The 18,375-nt window shown below is 41.9% G+C and overlaps 2 protein-coding genes across 3 annotated transcripts; one reads left to right on the forward strand and one right to left on the reverse strand.

Annotated features, from left to right (window-relative positions):
• Positions 1–1,687: 1,687 nt before the first annotated feature.
• LOC121610073 (lymphocyte activation gene 3 protein-like) lies at positions 1,688–4,879 on the forward strand. Its single transcript, XM_041941988.1, has 8 exons — positions 1,688–1,870; positions 2,000–2,120; positions 2,308–2,528; positions 2,762–3,016; positions 3,136–3,453; positions 3,544–3,792; positions 4,004–4,125; positions 4,522–4,879. The coding sequence occupies exons 1-8, from the start codon at positions 1,819–1,821 to the stop codon at positions 4,615–4,617; spliced, it is 1,434 nt and encodes a 477-aa protein (XP_041797922.1). The 5' UTR covers positions 1,688–1,818; the 3' UTR covers positions 4,618–4,879.
• plekhg6 (pleckstrin homology domain containing, family G (with RhoGef domain) member 6) lies at positions 4,880–17,974 on the reverse strand. Of its 2 annotated transcripts, none has more exons than XM_041941890.1 (15): positions 17,894–17,974; positions 15,306–15,525; positions 14,533–14,667; positions 14,112–14,249; positions 13,323–13,418; positions 13,147–13,197; positions 12,715–12,864; positions 11,673–11,783; positions 10,460–10,609; positions 9,849–9,983; positions 9,408–9,527; positions 9,172–9,304; positions 8,977–9,068; positions 6,710–8,250; positions 4,880–5,474 (listed from the first exon to the last, which is right to left on the reverse strand). In XM_041941890.1, exons 1-15 carry the CDS (start codon positions 17,911–17,913, stop codon positions 5,294–5,296), a joined length of 3,273 nt encoding a protein of 1,090 aa, XP_041797824.1. In that variant the 5' UTR covers positions 17,914–17,974; the 3' UTR covers positions 4,880–5,293. The 2 variants fall into 2 exon arrangements, with proteins under 2 accessions (XP_041797824.1, XP_041797823.1); XM_041941889.1 differs by having other exon boundaries at positions 8,977–9,092.
• Positions 17,975–18,375: the final 401 nt, after the last annotated feature.

Below are 18,375 nucleotides of genomic sequence, written 5' to 3' on the forward strand. Positions count from 1 at the left end.
TCAGGTGGAAGACCTATGTTCCTATTCTCCTTTGAATCTGAATACGTCGACTTCAAATACTGTTCAATCTCTGATTTCGTTGCCTTAAGTTGCCCTCCTTTTTCTTGATTAAACAAGCCTTTCACAAAATTAAAGGGGTTCCTAAAAAATGCTGACCTTGCACGTTCCTTCTTCTTTCTCTTCTCCCTAAGGTGTTCTGCCCTTCTGAGTACTGCTAACCTGCTTCTCAGTTCCTCCTGCAACACCTTAATTCCCTCCCTTTCTTCTTCTGTCGCCTTCCTCCACTGCTTTCTTAACTGCCTCCTTTCCTTTACTAACTTCTCTATTTCTCTTTGCCGCCTACACTTGCCGACCTGCACCCTCTCGCCTTTCCTTTTGACAAGCACCCCAAATCTCTCTCGACCATAGGAGTAGATCACATCTCCAATTTTATCCAATTTCTCCACTACATCTCCTCTAAGCCTGCTTAATATGACTGATAAATCTCTATCAACTGCCTCCCACTCTTTGCTATCATTAGCCCTCGGCCACTTAACTCTAGCTTTCTGCTCCATGCTTCTCTCCTTGGCTGGCCTGTTGCCCTCAACACCAACTGCATCCCCTCTCCGTACCTCCTCCTCTCCAGGGATAGTGTTACTGATATCCTGCGAACTGTGGTTTTTTTTTTTATTAAATGTTTATTGCAGCTTATTAAACGATAAATGGGGGCTTTAAGGTAAATGTTATCAGTCAGGGTGAAAAAATGTAGCTGATTATATAGATGATTATGTCAGCAAATACTGAAAACACAAACAATACTAGGACCAGTTGTAAAACAAGATAAAGTTCAGCAAAGTAAAAACATTTTGCTGTTAATTTCAAGCTATATCTTTCGATCTTAAAGTATTTACAGTGAATCCCATTGGTAGTCAGTGATATATGGTAAAAAACAGGCTGCTAACCAAACGTTTGACAGGCAGTGTAGGCCCGTTTCTGCTGCAGCGACACTGGTAGAAGACTTGACGAAAAGGAAAACAGAGAAGCGAGAAAGAAGCGGATGATTCATTTTCACCAATATCCACCAGAGCATGGTCGATATATACAGGTGACGACGATGATCACGATGCGAGCTGTGAGTTAACCAGCAGCTGTAAACGTAAGTGACTGGCAGTGACGGAGGAGTGACAGGGTTTGCACTTTTGCCATGTCGGTTTCAAATCAACAACCCAAGCTTCCGTGAATGAGCCTCATTTGATTTGTAAACAATAACATTCACAACAGTGTGTGGACAATAACTGTAAAGTAGCTTAGTTCTTAGTTTTGCATAAGTACATCTCTAAAAAAAACTATAAAAACTAAACTATATTTTGAAGTATAAGTACAGTATGAGCTGATGCTACTGCACATGGTCATATACTGTACTTTTATCCTGTGTAAGCTCTGGCTTGCAAATTCAATAATGTGACATATTGTTACACTGATGTGAAGAAGGAAACGGAGTGAAGTAGAGAGAATCCGTGGGAGGAGGTGGGTCTCCCTGTTTACATCTCTGTCTTACAGTTTCCAAGCTGACACAGACAGACCGCATCAAAGCCCGGCTTGTAGGTGAAGTCACATGATCTGCAGAAGAGCTGCGAAACGCTACGCCCTCCGCCCCCGTCAATATATACCTCATCAAACCAACTTACAAGAACACATCAGAGAACACGCCAAGCAAAGACAGAGGCAGACCTTGGGAGGTGGAAAACAGAGCCGAGAGAAGTTGAAGCGCGGCAGATTAAAGGGAAATTTGTTGCCGTGTTGTTGCGCCAAACTGAATTTTGTATCAAGAGCAACAAGATGAAGCTGTTGGAGTATTTCATCTTTGGGGTGATTACCTTCCTTATGACAGGTACATTTCTGATTTTTCTACCATCATTTTTTAAAAACTTCTGGTGATAAAATGACACACGTTTTTTTTTTGCAGGTTGAAGTTGCACATTTTCTTTCTAAAGTTAAATGTTTCGTGTTTCTTCCCCAGGGGCTCAGTGTGAGGTAACTGAGGTGTTTGCTGAAGAAGGCTCTCAAGCTGTACTACCCTGTAAATGTGGCCCTTCACTCCCATATCCCTTCAACATCATCTGGAGTAAAGCTAACCAGGGGTAAGACACACGTTTGCTGCCTCTGCTTGCATGTCCTTTTCCCTCTTTGCTTTATATCAGTGGCCACAAACCCCTCAATTTCCCTCCAATCCCATGCTCCACCATCCACCCCTCCTTCACCTTCATACTAAAGACATTTGTCTACATGCTGATGACACTGGGTTGTTTGTGACACCTCCGTCCACAGCACCGTTTGGAGAAAGCAAAAGAGCGGGATGCAGTACTGGGGTTCTAACTGGTCATCCAAAGGGAACCAACGTGTTCGATGCCCCCACGGCCAATTTGAGAGATGCGACTGCAGCTTGCAGATCAACAGCGTGAGGGAGGGGGATGGAGGAGTTTACACTTGCAGGGTGGAACATGGAGACCAGGTTACTGAGAACATGGTCACACTCAGAATCATTAAAGGTAAGAAACCCCCAGGTGTTTTGACTGTCTGTACTTTAACAGCAGTTCTTTTTACGGCAGTGTGACATCTCCATCTGTGCCAAAGATTCATCTTAAAAAAACATTGATAGAACGGCCTCATACTAATTCCACTGATTAGTGAAGATTCATAACCATCTGTATGAGTAACATCTGGATAATAAAGGAGCTGTAATATATGTTAATAATCTCATCCTTGCCTGTATCCTGTACAGTGTCCATCTCTTCATTGGTTCCTATATGGGGGAGTGCCATCGCAATCAGCTGTGATGTGACTCCTTGGCCTCACGGAGCCACTGTGCAGTGGATGTTGAACAACAGCCCGTTTGTGCCCGGGGCTGGAATTGGCTCAAATACCGCTGAAAGGGTTGTGATTGAAAAGGCAACCGCAAGGCTGACAGGAAACTGGACCTGTGCCGTGGGCTACAAGGGCAAAGAGGGGCGAGCTTCGGCAACTCTGACCGTAAGGGGTAAGATTCAAAAGAGATGAGAGAAACCTGAGTTATCTGAAGAAATCAGGCTGTGTGGTTCATCTTTCTCCACAGTGGATGTTCTTAAACTCTCTTCTTTCATTCCCTTTCTCTGGCAGGAATCATCCATCCATCCAAAGACAACACCAAAGTGTACGCTGCTGTGGGGTCTGCTGTCACACTCCCCTGCGTCTTCTCCCCTGGTTTAATCCCCTCTGGCACACTCTGGGAGAAACTGAAAGCTGAGTCTCTTTTTAGACTCACTCCCGGTCGCCTTCCTGCATCTTTCTCTCCGTCCTCGCCCTCCTCTCGGTTCCCTGTGGATAAGTCTGCCAGTTTGAAAGAGGTTGGATTTGAGGATGCAGGCAGGTACAGATGCTCCGGGACTGTAGAAGGACAGCGGTTGGCTCGAAATATGCAGCTTGTCGTTGCCAAAAGTAAGCTTCCGTGGATTCGGTTTAATCTTGATTAACATGAATCTTTGTTTGCCATCAACAGCAAACTTTACTGTCTTGTTTTTCTCTCAGTTGACAGCAGCACCACGTCAAAGAAAGGAGGCTCCGTGACACTGACCTGCCAACTGACCGACACCAGCGAAGTCACCAAGTACGAGTGGGTTCATGACCTCAACGGCACCCAGTCAGCTGGGTCCATCCAGAACGGGAAGACTATAAGCGTAAACACAGTGTCAGAGGAGAACCGGGGCGAATGGACATGTCGTTTCTACGGGAAAGACGGCATTTTGGGAAACGTAACAGCCCACATTCACCTGATGAGTACGTTCTCTCCTCTTGATTTTTTTTCCATTTGTCATTACATGCTCCAAATAAATATATATCAACACACTGGATTCTTAACGGAGTGCTAAACCCAAAATCCATAAAAAGGACGCACATGTGCCACCTTTTTATGTTTTGGGATAAATTGGATTGATTGATCGATTATGCTTTTATCTGACTTCTTTTTTTATGTTGTTTTTCCCCACAGGTGCTCTGAGTGGACAAAAATCATCAGGTCCCTCACACAACACTGCTGCTGTGGTCGGTCTCAGCCTTCTCCTCCTGGTTCTGCTGCTGGTTTTGGTCAAGATGTACAAGAACCACCAAAGGGTAAAGACCTATAGTTGACAGCACTGTGAAAATGACTGTCGTTCAAAAACTAATTTCAACCTGTATTAAATTCTACTGAAAGACTGGTATTTGGGGGGAAAAAGGAGGAAAACAAAGACAGTTGTAATGGATCATTTCAGTTTTTAAATTTCTTGAAAAATCTTGAAATAAGGGAAATTATTGTCCTTGTCTCAAGATAAGTGATTTGCTTGAGCTTTACTTTAAAGAAATTACCTTAACTCATAACCTTATTTCTAATTCTTTATCAAAAATTGGTATAAAAAAATGAATGCAAAGTATTAATCAAAAATACGTGTGAGTACGCATTCATGCATCACTTCTTGAGTTGGACTCGTGTTGCTCATTTAAATGATTTTGCATATCTTCTGTCCACAGAGGAAAAGAATCTTTCAGTACCCCGCGCTGGAGACGATTGTTCACACCACCTCCAATGAGCGGGAGGAGAGAGAAAGGAACAAAGGGAAAAAGTAAAGACGCATTAAAGCAGAGGCATCGCAGGAAAGACCACAAAGCACTGAGCTGAAGTTGGATTCAGCTTCTTTATGCCTGCAATACGCTGGGAGACTTTTGTTTGCACAAGTTTTGTAAATACAATAATTTCTAAGCAGACGTTGTAGCAGTATTTTAAATGTAGTACATTATCTTTGTAACTATTTTCAGTTATTCTGTTAGTTATTCATTTGATTCGATGTACATACTGAGAATAAAATGTTTTACAAATAAAACACATTCATCAGAAATAAAGCTGGTTTTATTTATCACATTATATACAAACGGAAACTCTCAGGTCAATGAGAGGGAAAAATATATAAATAATAGATACAGAAATTTATAAAAATAATGTTTCATCATATTTACACAAAACAGTAACCACATGTTTATGTATTATTCTAAAAATATATTCCATTATTTTACATTCATTACAGATATTATTGACCATAAATCCTGACTGAAGAATGCAGACATTTGTTTATTCTGTTTGCAAAGGTCCTTTTCCACTTTTGTGCGCTTCAGCTTTTCATAAAAAAGCAGACTTGTTACTTTGACCCTCTGTAGTTCACAATCACAGATTGAACTTTGAGTTTGCATCATTCAGTCCATTTGCAGTCACTCAGTGACAACAGAGCTCTGTAGCACAGCCTCAGAGCTATACCTGACTGCACTCCCCATCGTCTTGCTCTGAAAGTCCCTGCAGATTACAAAAGACCAAAGATCGGCTGATGCCCTCCAAAAGCCCCTCGACTTCAGGGTGTAAATGATCCAAGACTTCATCATCATCAAAGCACCACCCTGACCAGTCCACATTTACACCGTCCACAAAGACGACACTGGAGAGGAGATGGAAAAACAAAGTCAAAATAGATGTATGTTTTCCAGCACTTGATGTGCAAGTACTTTCCCCACTACTGAGTACTTCATGTGCTCAGTAGTTCCTTCAAGAGCTGCCACTCTGCATCAAGTTAGATAATGCATTGTAATTTTATTATTATAACTGTCTGGACTAAATGCTGATTAAGAGCACAGAAAGTATCATGTATCTAAACAGTGTTCGAAATTGCAAAATCATGCAAACATTAAAATAGACAAAGAGCTTCATGAAGGCCCTGGTAAATATATATTATAATGTTTGCGATTAAATAAGTAAAATGTAATTAAATTGGCTATTTAACAAGGAAACTGTTGAAGTGTCTAATTCTGATATAAATGATCCACAATTTAAAATATTCAATAAAGATTCAGCAAAGTTTTATGAGAGACGACACTCTACTTGCTCTGTGGTTCGAAGCATGAAAAGCAGGGTAATTTTAAGTTTCCATTCTCATAGAACAGCGTGTCCATTACCAGCCTACTCAACGCTGAAAACTAATTTCAATAGTAAAGGTTTGACGGTTTAAAAAATACATTTCCCAACTGAGGGGAAACAAATCTATTTAAGCAGCACCAAGCAAAGAATTAAGAGAACATGCTTTCTAAAGGCGTCGATTATTCAAAGCCTGAGGAGCAAAACATCTTTGAGGCAAATGGAGACTTCAGCAATAGGTAGAGCAAACTAAGGTGAGGTGAGGTCTGACCTTCATGAGAAAGAGAAAATAAAAACAGAATGCACCAAAGTTCAGAATTTTATATAGCGTTTGTTTTCCTCCTGTGGTTTTTGTATGTGTTCTACTGACACTACTTAACCAGTAATGTGCCTGTTCTGAGGCACGAAGAGGTGGATGTTGATGTTGGTGAATGTTATGAAAACTATGGCCACTAGAAAATTCATGGTTCTACATGCGAAACCGTGCTTGCAGGTGCAAAGACTGACACTGTTAAACTTGGTAGACTTGGGAAGATGAGATGATGTTCCACTCTTGAGTCACATGCCAATTTTAATGAATGATGGGTGAGATTTGCATGTTTTCTGGTCTGACAATGACTAACTGACTGATGCTCTCCTGGTGCTTTTTCCCTTCATGAGGTTGATAAATTATCAAAATGAAATGCAGACATTACCCAGAACACGTGTTAATCAGTCAAGCAGTGACCAACGTGAAAGTGAAGGACATATCGTCATACTAACCCGTCCCTCTTCTCATCTTCATCTCCATCTCCATCCACCAGCTGCTCCTTCCACCCTTTACTCACTGTGAGAGCTCTGTGTCTCATTAGCGCCACCTCCTCCTCCCACTCTGCGCCTCTTTCTCCGTCACTGGGCGCTGGTGATGGTGTGGTGGAAAACAAGGGGGAAGGAGGAGGAAACCTTGACCTCAGATTGGTTACTTTCACATTTCTGTCTCTGTTGAATCCATCTCTGTCCCTCACTTTGGCTCTCTCCAAAAGACCCTCCAGAGGTGAGGCGTGACCATTGGGATTATGTCCTGCGATGGGGAATTGTGGATCCTGTGCTTGGGGTAATGTGTACAGACTGCTGGAGTGCAGCTGAAGTCCATGGCCTCCTTCAATGACGATGTTAGGAATGGAGGCACTCCTTTGGGATTTCATTTTGTTATAGAAGTTAAGGTCAGGCAGCTCAGATTCAGATAATGTTTGGGGGTCTGGAGAGTCTCTATCTTGCATGTTCCAAAACATCTCTTGATTTGGCTTCAGGGAGCCCAGCTTTAACACCCGGTGTGAGCTTGAGCTTCGAGTGGAAGGAAAAGTGTTTCTCTTGGTGTTTGGATTGTAGTCAGAGTTCGAGGAAGAAGCAGGCCAATCCGGTCCTGAGCCCTGGAAGAACTGCCTATACGTCTGAGTGGAGGAGCCCTGATGGGCACTGATTGGCCTCCTCCTTCGTAACCCAGGTGACTTCAAATTTTTGGAGAAACTCCAAGCCTCTGGTGGTGTCTGCATATCTCCAGGCTGGCTGTGGCTGGAATTTCTCCTAGTGTCCAGGTTTACAGACTGGGAATCTGAGTCTGTTGTCGTTGATGTTCCATCTTCACTCGGTGATCTTAAAAACTCAGGCCCCTCCCTGAATATTGTGTTTTGGTAAGGAGGTTGTGAACTACTATCTTCATCCATTGGGTAGTCAATATCTGGATATCCACCTACTAAGAGAGTGTGTGGCCTGGTTGTGTTGTATTTGAATGGATCCGCTGCAGCACTGAGAGTGAAATGATCCAGATTAGGGGCAGACTGCACCCTGTGGTTCCAGGTCACCCTTCCCCTTTGCTCCTTTGTCCTTAGAGATTCAACCATTGTCTCTTCTTCCTCTGAACGGATGTCAAGTTGTTGTCTTCTCACTCCCATTTCTATCCATTCATATCCTTTGACTGCTTGTCGCTGACCAGCAAAGCTCTTACGCATTAATGTCTGATTATTGTAGTTGGGCTGGGAGTGATAAAAAGATACTTCAGTGTTGATCCTGGCCACATCATCTGGAGGTTGATACTGTTCCTCTGCTTCTTTAGATGCCAGCATCCCATTTATTGATCTGGGGATTATAAATTCCTCAGTAAGTTCATCCACAAAAGTCTCTCTTCCCGATTGTGTAAGAGGTTCCTCTTCTGTCTCCATATCTTCCATCTTAGCTTCTGTAACACGTTTGGCCTCCAGCTGCTGGATTTTCCATCTTTCCAGTTGTCTGTTGCGCTCTGTCTCTCTCCAGCTCCTCAGTGTTTCCTAACAATGTAACATAGAAATAAATTAAATAAAACATTCAACAATGAACAAGTATGTTTCATTCAGTCATTTTTAAAAAAACTTTATTTAGATCCTTTCATTAAGGTGAGTTGATACAATGCTACAGAAAGTCTACAACCATGCTAGATGCTCTTTGACGCTGTACTTACACACAGCGTTGCTTTGGGCTAAATGAATAGGCATGCGAACATGCTAACAATGTAAATGTCAACATGCTGATGTTAAGCAGGTATAATGTTTACCACATTCACCATCTTATGTTAGCCTGTTAGCATGCTAGCATTTGCTAATTGGCACTAAAAAACAAAGTACACCTAAAGCTGATGGCAATATCATTAGTCTTGCAGGTGCAAAGTGTTGGACAGATTTTGGCCTGATGGTGGCACTGGAGGAACAGGCCAGGGGTCCCAGAGTGACAAGAACTCATCAAGAGGGGGACATGTATGTGTGGACCGAATTGCATGGCAGTCAGTTTAATAGTGTGGAGACATTTTATTCTGAACCAAAAATGCAAAACTCAGAGGAAAAATCAGGGGACCACCAAATAGGAATCATCCTGTAGGAACTACAGATGTCTGGACATAATTTCATGGCAATCCAGCCAATAGTTGTTGACATATTTCACTCTGGACCAAAGACAGACAACCTACAGACAGACTGACATTGCACACTGACGAGTATCAAGATATTTGGTCAGATGTTTACCTTGGCCTGGTGGATGGTGGAGACCCATGTGGAGCAGCTCTCTGACGTGCTGGCTGCAAATATGTAGACATTCATGGCGCTCCGAAGCTCACCTACCTCCACAAGAACAAATGAACCTAAGAGAAGGGATTAGGGGATTATGGGATCTCTAATTTTGCACAGAATCCAGCTGTCTCGTCTCTTGTCCATACTCACAGCCATCTTTCAGCGCTATGCAGTACGTCCTGTCGAGGGCCAGAGGAGGTCGAACTACCTTCAGCCGCTCTCCTTTCTTCTGGACTTTGGTCATTAGAAGCACATCTGAGAAAAGCAGAGCCACCACCTCCAGCTGCATCACACCATGTGCGAGGAAACATGAGAAAGTGATGACAATGATGTTCTGAAGAGATAAATTTAAATGTACTGTAACTGGGCGCACCGGCTCTGCTCACCTTGCTGTCTTTTCTCCCCCGAATCTTCAAGTTGTCCTCCAGCAGCAGCTTACGTACAACTTCAGGACCTACTCCTCTGATGGGGCACGTTAGGTCAAAGTGGCAGATCTCTCTGACGTGCTGTCAAGGAAATCCATCATTAGTAGCAAAACATATTAGGGTGAATACTAGTGTATTCTGGCAGAAATCTGAAATGTTCAGTAATGTTATGACATCGGAACTCTTGCATCTTGAATGAACTTTCACATCCTGTCTGGTATTGAGAAAGGTGGAAGAAACAAAATCGTGCCACATTTGTTGTTTTGCTGTAATAAAGGATTTTGAATCACTTAACAACCAGTTTGCCTAATTTTTAATTGTTCCTTTTAAATACAGAAGGGTATGAGAAAGTTTCCGATAGACAAAATATGCACAATTGAAAAGAAAACAATCATATATTACCTTGTCGATTTCATCATTTATTCCCTCCACCTCGTATCCCTCCACCCTCTGAGCAGAGATGGTGAGAGCGAGTTCCTCATCTTTGAGCTTCAGGTAGTCATTGATACTGTCCAGAAAACTGTTAACACTGGATAACTGGAGAGGAGCAAGAAGAAGATGGCTGGTGTGAGCCAGTGGGACTTGCTGCTCTGCAGAAAACCAATCATTTGTGTAGAACTGAACTGCTTTGACGAGCCTATTTGGCTCTTTTTAAATCAGGCAGGAAAATATCTACAAACATGTTAGCAAGAAGAAAAAATTACCTCCACTGTTTCATAAAGTTTGCAGATTTCAGATAATGTGTGGAAATTTCTGCCACAATGGACTCCCCAGCGCTTCTCTACTGTCCATTGCTTTTTGTATGCCAAGACCTCTTACTACTCTGATAATGTGATCTGATATTAAATAAAAAATAATCCTCTTTGCAGATCGGAAATTCTGAAACATCTCCTCAAATTGTTCTCAATAGTGTGAAGACACTTGGAGGCTCGGCCCACCTGCAATCTATAAACTATTGCTTTTAAGATATCCTTTGAAATAATATAGGCCTTTAATATTTAAAGGTTTCTCACCATGCCTCTGAGTGTGTGCTCTGCATGAGGGTCCTGGGTAGTTTTCAGCACGGCCTTGAGGAGAAGAGGGTACTTTGTGATCCTCTGATGGGGTTTGGCCTGCATGTCCCCAAGTCGCATCCGCTCACACTGAGGGTGAGTCTCCACCCACTGGACATGCAGAAAACACAAGAACGTCACTTCAAGCCAGTGCTTTTGATTGAAACTATTTGTACTACATAGTGGCTTGATATCATGAATGAGATAGCATGAAAAAGTCTGAATTGATATGGTCTGCTCAACCAAATTAGTGCCAAATAGCACATAAGAATAGCCTAAATAGGATCTACAGATGCTTTTAATTTTATTTTTCAATGCCTTGAAATATTTTTGTTAGTGCTTCTTTAGCCTAACAGTGGCGAGTTTTACCCATTTATTATAAAAAATTGTTCACAAGGAGGTCTGTGGATTGTTAACCAGGGCATTATTCTTTCACTCATGGCTGCAGTGTTGGAGTGGTAGCAAAGGACTGATATCTCGAAGCCATGACAAATAAAACCACATCTGCCAAAACAAAAACTACCGCGAGGGCTAAGTGCAATGTTTTTGTTTTGTTTGATTCGGGTGAGAAGACCCCTCAGCCTCCACCATGTGCCATTTCCTGGTAAAATGTGTTTTATGCACTGCTAAACAAAAAGATCACCTCCCACTCAGGTTGACAAGTGTGATGGTATGACATAAGTGAAAAAGCAAGTGTTGAATAAACACACTTTCAGTGGTGGTACCTTGTTCTATACACAAGATAGCACTGCTCACTGTAGGATACCATCAGAATGCTATTGGATTAGTCATCCAGGCTTTGTGTAACAGTCTGCAGGACATGCTTGTCTTGCAGTCACTCACTATTCCCATAAATGTCTTGACCTCAATTGTGTGAACAGGGAATCCTTTAAAATTGCTGTTAAGTCTGAGTCATTTGGAGAAGACGTTGGTGTGGCAAGTGGTTTCCCATCAGGAAGCGGTTCTGACAGCTCGCCTACAAGGTGATGAAAGCATCACAAACCACACCATGCCAGCATTAATAACAGAACAGTTAGTCATTACAATGAATTCCATCGAAGTGCACTGAATGGTAATGACAGAGTTTGTGTTGGTGTTGCAGTGTACGTGTGTGAAGTTTCATCGTCACACGCTTGCATGTTTGTGTTCACGACTGTGCAAGCTGTGCATGTACCTGGACGAAAGTGAGGAAATGCTGGTTGCTCTCCATCTGCCTGCGTGTGAACTCAAGATTGTTTTCCTCCTCCCAACAGTAATGCTTATAGGAAGAGAAGCGCTGATGGAACTGGAGGCACAAAAAAAAAAAAGGATGATAAATGACACTGTGAAAAAGCTCCATCGCCATGTCCTGCATCCAGAATTTTTATGATTGGAGAACACTACTGCTGGCTTATAAGAAACGCCCTACTAAGAAAGGCCTGGCGAAAGAAATGGCAGCGTTGACATGCCCAGAATGTATGTAATGGAGACAATTACTCACGCCTTGAGAAACCAGAAGGACTACAGATCAAAATGATTACTCATTAGTCACACTTCATCCTTTATACTAGACTTTGTTTGAATATGCATCATAAACACAAACCCCAGTGTAACTTTTAGCCTCCTGATGTGAATCATTTTATTGACCTATTTAAATTCGCCACCTGAATATTTCTTTTTGTCTTTGTGCTAAAAAGCTCTTCACATGCATATGATGGGGACTTTGTTGTGTTTACTTGCTCTCTTTAAATGTCAGTCAAAAGGACATTACAATTATCAGCCTAATCTACCTCAAATATGAAAAGTTAAAGTGTTCATTTTGCAGTTGAAAGGCTTCTGTTGGAGTTATCTTATCGCATAGTATATCATTATCTTATTATTTCTGATCATTTGACTTTGACATTTGCTACAATGTTGTAGCTGTTTTTAAATTCAAATTTTATACGCCGTTGGGTAGTTTTATTTACAACCCATTATAATGTACATGCATGAAGAGGCTCTTAATCTGCAAAGCAACTGGCAACATCTGCTGTCAGATTAATGTAGTGGAGTAAAAAGCGCAATATTCTCCCCTGAAATGTAGTGGAATATACGTATAGTAGCATTACAGTGAAATACTCAAGTAAACTGTCTGTAAGTAAGGTACCTGAGTAATTGTACTTGGTTACATTCCCCGGCTGACAGGCAGAACCCACCTCTAAATGTGTTTGTTACGGGTCTTGACAGTGAATTCATACCTGCAGGCAGCCGGCCTCTAGCCTCATGGGGTCAAAGGGCTTGCCTGTCCTCCTGACTTCATGTAACATGGGATAAATCACCTCCTGCCAGAACAGCTGGTGTGCGATGAGGATGGAGGGAAGGTTGGAGAACAGCAGCTCAGGGGTAACCTGTCACAGCAGGAAGTCAAAACACAACACGAATTGAAAGCGTTACAGCTGAACTCCCCTGCTTTGTGATATTTTCCGTCTTCTCAGTGGAAATCTGTTGTTGTGCTGCATTTTCCACTTGTGTGTTGTACTCTGTCTAAGCCGGAGCGGATGTTGTTGTTGTGCCACTGAATGTGTGTCAGTGGTATACAGAACAGTGGAAAGTAGGCCTTAAGATTAAGCGTGCCGTGCAGCAGGCCCGTGTTTGAAGTGAAGATGAGGCTGCACACTCTGCGCACTGACCTCCAGGAGAAATCCATGCTGGTGTAGGTTGAGAAGAGCTGCGATAACCAGCTGTGAGAAGCAGACAAAGCTTTGTTAAACATCCTGTGGAAAATCCCTTTTCAGCAGAAACATACACAAGAAGAAAGACTGTATTTAAATGAGACTATGACAGCAGGTAGAGATTGACATATTACATCTGTGATGATAATTAGCTTGTTGATGTAGGTGAGCTCAGTGTGGACAAACTCCCACAGCGCCTCCTGCTGGTGTCTCTGCATCTTAGACATGGTCTGAAAATAAAAACAAGACAGTGGAGCAGAGAAAAAAAAGAGGAGGAGGTAGTTACTGCAGAAGCTTCATAAAGGAGTGAACATGTACATACAGAGCAGATACTTGACAGCAAGAAGCACTGAAGCATTGATGCGCTATATAGTGGTAACTAAGTACATTTACTCAAGTGCTGTAAGTACAATTTTGAGGCACTTATATTGTACTTGAGTATTTCATTTTAAGATTCTTTATACTTCTTCTCCACTCATCTTCTCATCTTGTCAGTGGAGAAATTTACTGTAACTAGATTATGATGCATCATTATAAATAAAATTAATTAATGCTAAATAATTTCCTATTATCAAACACATATATAGGTTATTCATTAAGGACTAAATAGTGGATTTGTTGGGGACTATTTTCTGCTGCGGATTTGTTGCTCTAGTAAGTATTTACCGCAGCAGGATGGTGCATGTTGGATTGATTCAAAGTAAACTACATGCTCGTGTTCATAGCAATGAAGGAACATGTTAGTACATGTCATTTGGACAACAGTGGAGCTCAGTGGCACAAAGGAATAAACTATCGTACATCAGGCTTTGATACACAGGCAGTACTTGTTAGCAGGATCAGTTCATTGCTGGTTTTGGTCTGTTCATGGGATTTGTTTGACAGTAAGAACAATGCAAATATTGCCGAAGTTCGGCCCATACCGAATGAGAGTCCACTATATCTGTCCAGTTCTTCTCCAGCGTCGTTCCCTGACTTTCCTCCCTCCACCTCCACTTCAGACTGACTGGCACAGCGAAAGTCCCCAGATCCTGCTTCAGCACATCCAGCTGACCTCGCTCCTGAGGGGTGGTTAAAGACAGAGAGGACAAACACAAGAATGTACAAGAAACAAAAAAACTCAGAACACATGAAGAAAAAGAGGAGAATCTGAAGTCAAACTGAATAAGTGATTTCTTAGGAAAGATCAATAAGAGTTGTGAATGCTTGTGGCCATATGTTACTTTTAAAAGTACGCCAATTGCGCTGCAGGTTGTTTGAGGGCATGGACACAGTCAGAGCAAGTCTGTATTTGTTTCTAAGCATGTCAGCGTGTAGTGTGATGAGCAGGAGACAGCATAATACCTCAGACGGCGAGTTTTTCTCAGACACTCCCTGGCTGAACAGGACCTGTCTCAGTGCAGCTCTGGGTTTGGCTCCTGCAGATGGTCCCTTAGTCACTGTTGCAAAGTCAGTCACAACCTTCTGCTTGGTCCGTCTCTGGAAAGGGAAAATGCTGTCAGGCATTTCAGCTTCAGGCTGTTTTTAACATTTGATATTCTATGTGAAAATACTCCATTACAAGTAAAAGTCCTGTATTTGAAATCTTACTTATGCAAAAGTACAGAGGGGTTATCAGCAAATGTAACTTCGAGTAACAAAAGTAAAAGCATGTGTTATGCAAATGGACCTTTTTACCACGTGAGAACTCTCAAAGTAAACATATCAAGTCCAATTATTGAGTCCTAAACATTTAATGTAAAGTGCAATGACAACAGTTTTTACCCCTTTTTAATTATTAACTGTTTAAAATGTCTTATATTAATGAGGGTCTATATCTTGACGAAATGAGAGAGATCAAGTCGAGTCAGTTTTATTCACATAGTGCCAAATCATAACACAAGTTATCTCTTGGCATTTGCACACAAGGGAGTGTCGCTGCACTAGAACCATGAAAAAGTTTGATAAAACCGCTTAAACAGGTTGATCTGTATTAAAACAAGGTTCAAATATTCATATTCCTAAGTAAATGTATTCAGGTACAGAACTTGACTAAATGTTTTTAGTTACATTTCACCACTGCTAAGTCGATACAGGAAGCTGCCACCACCCTCACATTTCCGTCCCATTTGGCTCACCTGGTAACCAAGCGTGTTGAACTTGTGTTTGTCTGCTGACCCCATGTGGTGAATGTTTATGTCTGCAGCTGCTGTCGTCCCTTCGACCCCGTCTGGCTCTCTGGTCTCCACGTCCCTCTGCCTCTCCCCGTCCACACCGTCTCGCCACGGCACCAGTGCTTCTCCCATCAGTGATTCATTTCCCCCACCGCTGTTTACATGTGGTGCCTTTGAGGAAAGGCTGGGGATAAGCACGCAGGGTTACTCATTACCAAAATAAGGTGTGTGAGGGCACAGTGCAGAATAGTCTGCTGTGTGAAAAGGCTTAACAAGAGAGGCCTAGAGAGAGGAAGACTGGAGGGACACTGTGTGACAGTGGTTTCCAACCTTTTTGGCTTCCTACCCCTCACAATAAAACATGTCTGCCTGTTGCCAGTTTCATGTGTTTTTTAATTCATTATAATGTTTTTGTTTTTTTAGAGATAAGTATAGCACTAACCAGTGCCTCATACCGCACATACCAAGCCTGTTTGCAGCACCACTGAATTCAAAATACATAAATCTCATAAGATACAAAAACAGCACACAACACAAATAAGGCCTGAATAAAATTAGTTGGAAAGTCAATAACAAGCACCGGATCATTCTTGACGTTTTTTTTTTTTTTTAAACTGAACCTCAGTGTTAAATGATCCCACCTGGTGGTCCAGTTTCAGTTCTGTGTGCTATCATTTCCACTTGTTGATCCACCAGAACAGAACAATGTCCAAATGAAGATCTACAAAAAATGAACCTTATAGTCCACTGTGTCACCCAGACAGAAACCCTGAGAGGTACAAAACCTGGTTCCTGGAAAGTTGGGATGCTGTAAAACGTATCTATCTACATCTAGTAACATCCTTTATACAAACGTGTTCACAAAGTGGTGAACCTCACTCCATCCTTGCTTGTGAACGACTGAGCCTTTCCAGGATGCTCCTTTCATACCCAAAAATGATACTATCACCTGTTACCAATCAACCTGTTTACCTGTGGAATAATCCAAACAGGTGTTTTTGGAGTGTTCAACAACTTTCCCAGTCTTTTGTTGCTTCTGTCACAACTTGTTTGAACATGTTGCTGCATCAAATTCAAAATAAGCAGATATTTACAAAAACCAATGAAGCTGGTGAGGTGAAACATTAAATATATTGTCTTTGTGCTGTTTTCAGCTGTGCATTTGTCAGAAAGGATTAGCAAAATGATCACATTCTGATCCTTTGACTCCAAGCTGATCAATTATCTCTTCTGATAAACACGGAGCGGTGTGACTGTAGATGTTTTATTTGGACTGATGTTATCTGTAATGTTGTTGTCCTTGGACTGTTTGTTGTGAAACTTGATATATCTTTCATGCAGCTCTATTGCTTTACATGTATTGTAATTTAGTTTTATTGTTTTATAAGCATTGTAATTCTTTAGATGTAATGTATTTTATATGTGTTGTCATTCCAGAAGAGAACTTGCTCTCAATGGTGTTCCCTGTTTAGGTAAAGGTAATATATACATTCTGTTTTATTTAGGTATAGTATAAAGATTTAGATGTACAGGACACTGAGCACCTGAGAGGCCTGGTTATTTAGGAATTCATAGATTACCATAATATTAGCAAATTTAATGAAACAATCAGATGCTACAATAAGAAGAGGTAAAATATTCCAAAGTCTCATGGTTCTCGCTAAAGCCTGTCATACGTACACAGTGAATACCAGGAGTCTGGCAGGTAACTAACCTGTCAAAGGAGCAGAAATCATTACTGTTGTAGTGACATTCATTCAACAGGATACCAATAGTCTCACATAGCTACAGCTCCTGTTACACAGTTGCACAGGTCAAAGTGCAACTTCAGGAAGCATCTGACATCAGTTCCCACACGTCCAACACCAACAAAATCGCAGAACATCCTGCTGCCAGTTTAAGTGATTTACAGCAAAGAATGTGTCTTCAGTGTCCGGAAGCTAAACTATGTCAACAAAATATTTCTCTGTTTACTAATGCATCCATTAGAGAAGTGCCATTTTCTATCCACGGCTGGATCGCTGCTGTTAAGACACTGCATCTTACTGTAAGCACAGTGTGAGAATACTGCTGTAGCTGGTAGCCATGATCATATTTATAGAGTTTGTAGGAGTTATCCCGAAAGAAAGCACATTCACAAGAGCAAACACGCTGCAGACAGATACACTGCACTAATCTGCTGAGGTTATACTGTCAAGCATCAAAGGACTGACGCAAGGGCTTTCATCACTGTGTCAGACGTGTTTACAGTCGCTGTCTGTATCCCACAGGAACACACTACAGATGTTAGATTACATTAGACTTGTAACACCCTGTCAAATACTGGTAATTGGTGAATAAAAAAACGGCCTAAAACTGATTGTTGAATGGCCTCCGTTAACCAACAAAACAGCTGCCCAGGGCAGATCGTGGATCCACACAGCAGCTCCAACATGAAAGCGACTTATTGTAGTGAAAGTATCATGCCCCTCTTACCTACTGTACACTCTCACCTTCTCACAGTGCCAGTTATGCCTTTAAGTACTCTAAATAGATAAAATTATAGACTTTACCTGGGCTTGGTTGGATCCATTTTGTTTCACCTAGTCATCTTTGGTTTTTGTTAGCTTTCTCCTCCTCTTTCACTCTGCCTGGATGGGTCCCTCCCCCTCCTGCTCTCACCTGTACCCCTGCCCTCTGCAACTGGCCCGACGGGAACAACTGGATTCTGCAGCCAACAAATCAGTGCGCAGGACTGGTTAATGTGTGGCGGTTAGAAGTGTTTAGTGGAGCGGAGGCGGTGACTGATTTCTTGATCTATTGTTGTTTCATGTAAGTCAGGCTTATTGATCACCGTGAGCAAACAGGAGGAAATCATTTTAAGAGGGGAAGAGAGGTCTTGTGTGTTTTAAACGCCAAATTTGTAGCAAATTGTAGGTTGTTTTTGCTCATTACCTGACTGAAAGAGAGGCACTGATGTGAAATCGACCATAATAATCTGGTGTTTGATGGCACAGTTAAATGGAATGGTACAGCTCGCACGCAAGACAAAATT

This window comes from Chelmon rostratus, chromosome 8 (assembly GCF_017976325.1).
Source record: "Chelmon rostratus isolate fCheRos1 chromosome 8, fCheRos1.pri, whole genome shotgun sequence".
In the NCBI taxonomy this organism is placed as follows: Eukaryota; Metazoa; Chordata; class Actinopteri; order Chaetodontiformes; family Chaetodontidae; genus Chelmon; species Chelmon rostratus.